The sequence below is a fragment of the Seriola lalandi genome, unplaced genomic scaffold, assembly GCF_002814215.2.
Source record: "Seriola lalandi dorsalis isolate HSWRI2012SDOR001 ecotype SW California unplaced genomic scaffold, Sedor1 jcf7180002054035, whole genome shotgun sequence".
NCBI lineage: Eukaryota > Metazoa > Chordata > Actinopteri > Carangiformes > Carangidae > Seriola > Seriola lalandi.
Genome location: NW_019524588.1, coordinates 9,824 through 17,256, shown reverse-complemented (window position 1 = coordinate 17,256; position 7,433 = coordinate 9,824). Strand labels below are relative to the sequence as shown.

At 42.5% G+C, this 7,433-nt stretch overlaps 1 protein-coding gene across 1 annotated transcript in view; it reads right to left on the bottom strand.

The window, feature by feature from the left end:
* Positions 1–634: 634 nt before the first annotated feature.
* The window catches only part of LOC111652544 (uncharacterized), a 16,616-nt gene continuing 9,817 nt past the window's right edge, over positions 635–7,433 (bottom strand). The window contains exons 21-32 of the mRNA XM_087173065.1: positions 6,941–7,066; positions 6,665–6,853; positions 6,361–6,570; positions 5,966–6,178; positions 5,047–5,250; positions 3,492–3,668; positions 3,203–3,303; positions 2,831–2,928; positions 2,154–2,289; positions 1,721–2,067; positions 1,569–1,616; positions 635–835 (exon numbers count right to left, since the gene is read on the bottom strand). Of these exons, the coding sequence (XP_087029191.1) occupies positions 762–835; positions 1,569–1,616; positions 1,721–2,067; positions 2,154–2,289; positions 2,831–2,928; positions 3,203–3,303; positions 3,492–3,668; positions 5,047–5,250; positions 5,966–6,178; positions 6,361–6,570; positions 6,665–6,853; positions 6,941–7,066 (1,923 nt within the window). The 3' untranslated portion in view covers positions 635–761. The remainder of the gene's footprint in view (positions 836–1,568; positions 1,617–1,720; positions 2,068–2,153; positions 2,290–2,830; positions 2,929–3,202; positions 3,304–3,491; positions 3,669–5,046; positions 5,251–5,965; positions 6,179–6,360; positions 6,571–6,664; positions 6,854–6,940; positions 7,067–7,433) is intronic.

Genomic DNA, 7,433 nt, shown 5'->3' with positions numbered 1-7,433 from the left:
TATATATATAACCAAACAGGACTCGCGCATTCGTTTGATGAAGTATGCAGGACAACAGATAAAGTTCAACACGTCTAATTTATTAAAAGTATAGTCAAGCATAAAGTTTGAGATTGCTTACAGAGCTCTGGACTCACCCTGCTCTCGTCTCTCCTGTCTAAGCAGCATGCAGCACTTCCTTCTTTCAGTCATCCACTTATACACAGTTATCTTGTGTACAGGTTCACTCCGCCTCTCTGACATTTAGTACAGTATCAAACGCACCCAGTTCATTAGCTGCACATTCTGTTATCGATACAAACACTGCTCAGATATGTTCAGTGAAGTCACTGTGGTACTGGAGTAAGAGCAGATTGATCAGTCATTCCTATAGAGGACGTCTTAGTCCTGGGACTTGTACAGGTCGCACACCTCCACATTATGACAGGCTGAACACAGAACATGGACTTGGACATCTTTTGACTGAACTAGGCCTTCCATAAACATGTTGAGTTTATATTTTGTAAAAAAAAAAAATGTTCACAATATTATTCCTGAATATGATGGATTATTCTTTCATTCCTCGTACAAAAACTAAGACAACAAATCCTTCCTCATGTTTCAGGTGACTGGACAGAAATGTTGAGATAGTCAATAACTTTATCAAGAAAATCTTTATTACTTATTAAAATGTAAGACAGAATGAAAAGACAAAACACCAGAAAACAGTGAAAGACAAAGACGGTGAAAAGGGACATTTAAAACTATTGCACTCATTTATTTTACTGGGTTTTACACATTTCTTCTTGGTTCGGGGACTGAGGCCACCACTCCTCCTTTCTGGCTGCAGCTGCATCTGCAAAACACCACACTTTATTCAGACAAATGAATATTTAAGTAACATACACAATGAAGTGAATCGTACTGGTGTCTGTCCTTCAGTTGCTGTGACATTCATAAAAGTCTTAAAGCAGATGTGAGCCTGAGTCAGATTAGTTTTCTGGCCATTATTCTTGAGCTAAGTCAAAATAATAAGAATTAAGAGGGATTAAAAAACACTTTGGAATCATTAAATCAAAAATAATTAGAAAGTATCTTAACACATTCCAACTCACTTGAGATGGTCAGAGTTTTACTGCAGTACTTTAATGCAGTTGATTTTGAACAGATGACTTTTGACTTACATTTATTTTATCCAAACTGTTTACATTAATAAGGGCAGAGTATAAGACACACTTCTCTTTACGGTTCAAAGGGGGTTTATAAAAATAAAATAAAATAAATCAATCCTAACCTTTGTTTTTTTTTTAATAACCTGCTGTAGGTTCTACACTAGAGCAAGTTGTATTGTTTAAAATATATATAGTTCACTGCAAAACCTGAGATTTAAATGGAAGATCAAAGAATTGACGACAGATTGCCCAGGTTAATAGAAAAAAAGAAAAGTGAATTCATCAGTTGTGGAAGTTGTGCATAAGTGCTGAGTCAAGTTAAAGTGTCAGTGGCAGACAACTTAAGTACCATCACCCCTTTCTTCTATTCATACAGCCCCAGTGATCCCTCAAACAGTATGATATTGCAGCAGTTACCCGTCTCTGCAGCTACTGCAGTTGGTGCATCAGGAACATGGAACACCTCTGGCAGAACAAACAACTTGGGTCTTTAAGGTGTTCAGACAGTCTTATGGGAGAGTGACAGACAAGCTTCACTACAATGTAGTCGAACTGTGCAGGTCACTTACCTGGAACGGTGCCGAGGCTGGAGTTGTCAAAGAACTGCTTGGGACAGGTTCTGGACAAGATCTCAGAGCTCCCGTCCATGTCAAAGAATCTGCTTTTAGGGGAGTTGAGCAGAGAGGCCTTTGGAGAGTCCAGCAGCTTCTTGGGAGATTCCAGCAGCTTCTTGGGAGTAACCAGAAGCCTCTTAGGTGAGCTGAAGAAGTTGGAGGTGTCTGAGGTTGTCAGAAAGCCCCTCTTGGTGGGAGTGCAGGGGGATGAAGGCTTGTCCACTTCAGGTTTGCCCTTCCCCTTTAGCTTGATGGCTCTGCTCTTCCATTTGCTGATCTCTGCCTGCTGCGTGGACACCAAGCTGTAGAGACACAGGGACAGATATGAGAGCAGGACGAAAAGATGCAACTGTCCCAGTAGTTTTACACTCACACGGGTTAATCTTACCTTTCTAGCTCAATGATTTTCACTCGGAGCTGTTTCACCTCCTCCTCCAGCTTGGTCTTCTCCAGCTGAATGCTGCTCTTGATCACCAAACCTCTGGGGTTGGTCAATTTAGCATGAAGGTCCTCGCCCTGCAGGACTAATTTCAACATAACGACATTAGTGTTATCCTCAGACAGTTAGACACTGTGCTCTGCTGATCAGAGCTGGAGCTGGTAAAAACCCGCGACCACTGCAGAGTCATGTGACCAGGGAGCGAATGCTGATTGTTCCCTGTCACATAACACCAAAAGCCAGATGTTAGCTGGTGTTTTGCCCGGTGTAAAAGGGGCTAAAGAGGAACGGTGACAAAAACACACACACACAGAAATAAACAGCTGTTTACCATATCAACTTAAAGGTGATATGTTGATGTTTGCACTGCCCCCAGGTGAAAAAAAAGTTTTTGCACCTTTCAGTAAACTGAACCAAACTAAGACGCAGATTGTTTTGATGCTGTGTTTTCATTCATTCAGGGAATTTGTTGAGATTAACATGGAGAACCAGCGTTTTGATGGAATTAAAGTATTTCTAATAGAGATGTCTAATTTTTCTACAATCTACAATCAATTCGGTCATGAAACAGTCACTATGTTACCACCTGAAGCCGACAGCGGCTCTGAATACAAATACAGACTTACATGACTCCTCTCCTTGCTGCTGTGATCTCCTCAGGGTCTCCTTCAGCTTCCTCAGTGAATCTTCCTTTTCGTTCAGCACTGTGGTCATCCTCTGGATCCTGAGGAGAAACACAGTCAACAAACCACAAATAAACCCCTTTGTGTTTTTTCCTCGTGTGAGGAAAGAGGACAGCTGATGAGGTCGTCTCATGACCTTGACCATTATCTCTCAGAGGTTCAAAATACAACTGAATTGACAGTCAACACGACAGAGGAACCCCTTCACCATCCGCTCACACATTCTGAGCAGCTGACAGTTCAACAATCCACTAGTTACAGACGATGAATGAGACCCATGAGAAGAACAAAACACAGGGTTAAAATGGCTCTTACTCTTGTTGATGTTTATCAGTTGCTGAACTCAACTCCACCTCCACTTTGAACAGTTTAGCTTTTAGTCGTTCCAGCTCAGCTGCACTGGGTGATGCATTTCTCTGATATAGAAAAGCACAAAAATTACAACATAAGTTAAAAAAACAAACCAAATCAAACTGCTTCAACAACAAAAACAAATAATGACCAGCGTAAAAGAGCTCAGAGTATGTCAGATAATGTCAACAAGCCTCTGTAAGCGGCTGCTCTGAAGTCCTTCACAACATGCTCCTGAGATCTTTAGACAAACCTCAGATTCTCGCAGTTTGCTCCTGAGGGTCTGGATGGCGTTCTCTCTCTCCTCAACTTGTGCACGAGTGTCCTGCAGCTCTGTCTGCAGCAGCTGGGTGGCCTGCTTATGGTTGGACACCCTGTTGTCGGCTTTGATGTGAGCCACCTCCAACTGCTCATTCTGTAAACTCAGAGCCTGGAAAACAGAAATATCTGTCACCGGCTGTTGGTAGACGGGTCTCCCAGTCATGCTGTTCTAAGGTGAGACTGGAAGCGATTGCTGAACAAAGACAGGTTAGGGAGAGATGAAATACAGAGGCCTGTTCAAGCTAAGTTACATGATAAGACCAAACCCAACAATGTGTTCATCCTTCTCTCAGTGCTGTGACTCATCTTGTGTGTTTGTGGCTCAGACCTGAGCTCACTGCTTCCTGCTGAACGTGTAGGTACACAGACAGGGGGAACAGTACATCTGCTGGGGGCTATTTTCACTGGTGGTTGTTGCCCTGAGTATTTGGGGTGGCAGGACAGTGTGTGTGTATGACTGAGTAAAAAAAAAAAAAACTAGTGTGTGTTCATGTTGAAGAAGGAACACGTCACCCAGAGCAACAGTGTGACTCACTAAGGTGATTTTATTCATTGCTGGACAACAATGGATCTCAATGGCACAAAGGAATGAGACTTGAGAGACTTTGGATACACACAGTTTGTTGACAAGAAAAAAAAAAGTAGAATATCAGCTTCATTCTTTAATTTATTTTAATTAGCCACTAACTCTTATTGTTCAGCAGATAACTGTATATTTCAGGAGAAATATTTCAAATGTGTTAAACTTACTACTTTAGTAGCACTAAAGTACTAAACTTGGCACAAATCCTCCTTCTGTGTCAAGTCGTACATTTAAAATTCATTCAAATGAATGGCCTCAGAGGGATAAACATACCAATTTTGGTCTTGTATCCACATTTGAAAGATTATTATAGTTATCTGCTGCACTGTTAGTAATCTTGTGTAAACGATGTGCTGACCCACCATGAAGAGAGAGAAAGGATTTCTTTTTGTAAGTTCGGTCTAAATCGAGTATAGACCGAAGAATCACGATGAGTCGAGTGCACTGGTCTAACCACCGGTTTACACTACTACAACTAGATAAAACAGTGTTTCGTTTCAATAGCGACGACACTTGTGGCTTTCAGGCTTTTTTGTGGCTGATACTTTGTTGCGTCTTACAGTATGAATAATGAAGGTGATAGAGATCAGGGGTCGATTGGGAATGAATAATAATAATAATAAAAAAAAAAAAATCGGGCCCAGACAGATGACCTGCCTCCTGTTCTAAAACCAGCTGTGGCGACTTTAGTCAAGTTGAGACGGAGCTAGTTTACGCTGCTGCCACTTCTCCCACACTGGTCTGAAACGATTTTGTCTCATGAATCTAAACTCGCCTTAACAAATCAGCTGAATCAGGTTTCTCATCTCCGTGGGGTTCAGTCATCTCATCCAAGAAGTGCCTGGTGCTAACTGATGTTAGACAGTCCTGAGCTCATTTTAAACAGATACAAAAACAGACGTACTTTGACTTGTTCTTGCGTTTTCTGGAGCTGAAGAACAAGTTGCTGGTTGTCCTTCAGCAGCAAGAGCTCTGTCTTCAGAGGAGCTCCCTCCAGGGCCCTCAGCAGTGTGGAACTTTTGCTCCTCTCCTCTGTGAGCTGAGAACAAGCCTGAGCCTCCAGCAGCTTCAGCTCTTCAAAGACACCACTGTGTTCACCGATGATGCCCTGCATGAAGTGCACAGACAATACCAAGATTGAAAGACAGGCAACGCTGCAATAAACACCCTATCATGTTAGAGAAAACTATAGCAGTCTGTTATTAAGGATATGTAGAAAAACAGGCAAGATGCTGAATCTCTAGATCACACAAAGCAGCAGTGAAGCATGAGAGTGTGTCTCTTTATGCATCAAAGGGTTAAATCATGTATTTATCAAGTTCCATAGAGGAGATTTCAAAATGTCCAGATATAGCCTACAAATACCCCAATATTACTTATAGACCATATTGCCCAGCCCTAATCTGGGGTCTTTCTGATTCAGTATTTAAAAACTTTTTTTTTCTTCATCAGTCAAAACTAATACAATTTAATTTATGAAAAAGTAAAATAATAATAACTGTTGGATCTGAGCTCAATCAGTGTTATATTGCGACTGATTCATGGACCTGGATCATTTGTGTGTCTGATTAAAAACCCTTCTATAGCATCTTTAGGTAACATCTCATGGGGAAAGACACACACCCCTAGTGACAAAGTACACAGTGACAGTCCACCATTGGTGTGTGTCAGATCTTTAGGTTTAGTAGTTTAAGACGTAGGTAAACCTTTGCCAAAAAAAAAAAAAAGAAGAAAAATCCTCAAATCACATCAAAAAACTGCTAACAGACAAATCCAGACACAACCTCCTCCTGCCTGTGGAGGAGGTGAATGTTACACACTACCTGCAGAGAGGTCTTCTTGCTGTGAACCACTGCAGACCTGCGCTCCAGCTCACAGCTCAGGATGTTGTCGAGCCTGCTGAAGCTGATTGGCTGGGTGGTGAAGGCGGCCTGCAGCTGCTCATTGAACCTCTCCCTCTCTCTGGTCTCAGCAGACAGCTCACTGGGATAAGAAGCCATGTTGACCCAGAGCTTCTCCAGAACATCGGACATTTTCTACAAAGTCAGTAGAGTCGTCAGAAAGTTTGAGTGCAGTGATGTTGGACAGATGTATATACTGTAATGTAGAAGTTGCAGGTTTGACAAACATAAACATTTTTTTGTCATTGAATCCTCCTCCTGCTCTGGATAAAGTCATTGACTATATAACTGTGGAAAAGGCTGAGGTGCATTCTCACCTGATGGTAGAGCTGCCTCTTGTCCAGCAGCTCAGTCAGTCTGTGCTGCCACAGTGTGTTAAAGTCCTCGTCTTTGAGAGAGTAGCTGGGAGCCTGCTCTCTGCACAACAGCACATCCAGCAGCCGCCTCTCCTCGAACACAGCCAGGTCTTTCTTCACCAACTCCTCGAACAGACACCTGTAGCTCTGGGCTCGTGTCTGCAGGTGAACCTGCGGAACAGACAGCACAAGTTTCTAGGTTACCACCTGATCAGAAGCATAAGACCTCTATGAAATTTCAAACTGGAAAAATACTGATATTTACCATAATGTTTCCCAGACTCTGAACAGTCTGTAGTCCCAGGTGACAGACAGCGTTATAGGAATTCATGGTGGGTTTTGGAAGAGAGGCCAGATGGTTCGGCTTCAGGGAACACTGCACTCTCAGGACCGTGGGCATGGATTGATATCTGGAACAGTTGTCAATAAAGTGCTGGAAACCTCTGAAGGACTCCTGCAATAACATCAGTTCAGTGGTGTCAGGTTTAAGATTCCTTTAACATCGTGTGCTTGAGTTCAATCAGTTCACAGGTGACATTACCTGAAGCTGCTCAGTGGAGCTGTGCATCCTGGATGAGAGCGTCTCCTTGACTCCGGTGGTGCCCTGATCCAAACTACTCAGCTGCTCTCTGAGGGCAGACACGGTCGTGTTGGCTTCACTGAGCGACTGAGAGGAGGAGAGAAAAATAAAGGTCAAACTTACAACATCCATGTTCATGTAGACGGCACAGTCTTGTATGCAAATGGCTCCTCTGTTTCATGCTGCTCATCCCATCTTAAAACAACCTGATGCACTTTACTAATGTGCCCTGTGTTTCATTATGGGAGATCAATATCCTCATCACTGTGAATGATATGGAAAGGTAGATGAGTCTTCAGACCAGTAAACGCACGACTTAGGAAGACCACCTGCTAGTGAGGCGTGGATCAGCTCTGATGTCATCCAAAGCCACGTGGGTGAATAAATAATCGCCCGCAAAATGTTCATTTCAAGATCTATAAATATTGATGACAAACTTATTTTCTGTATGTGT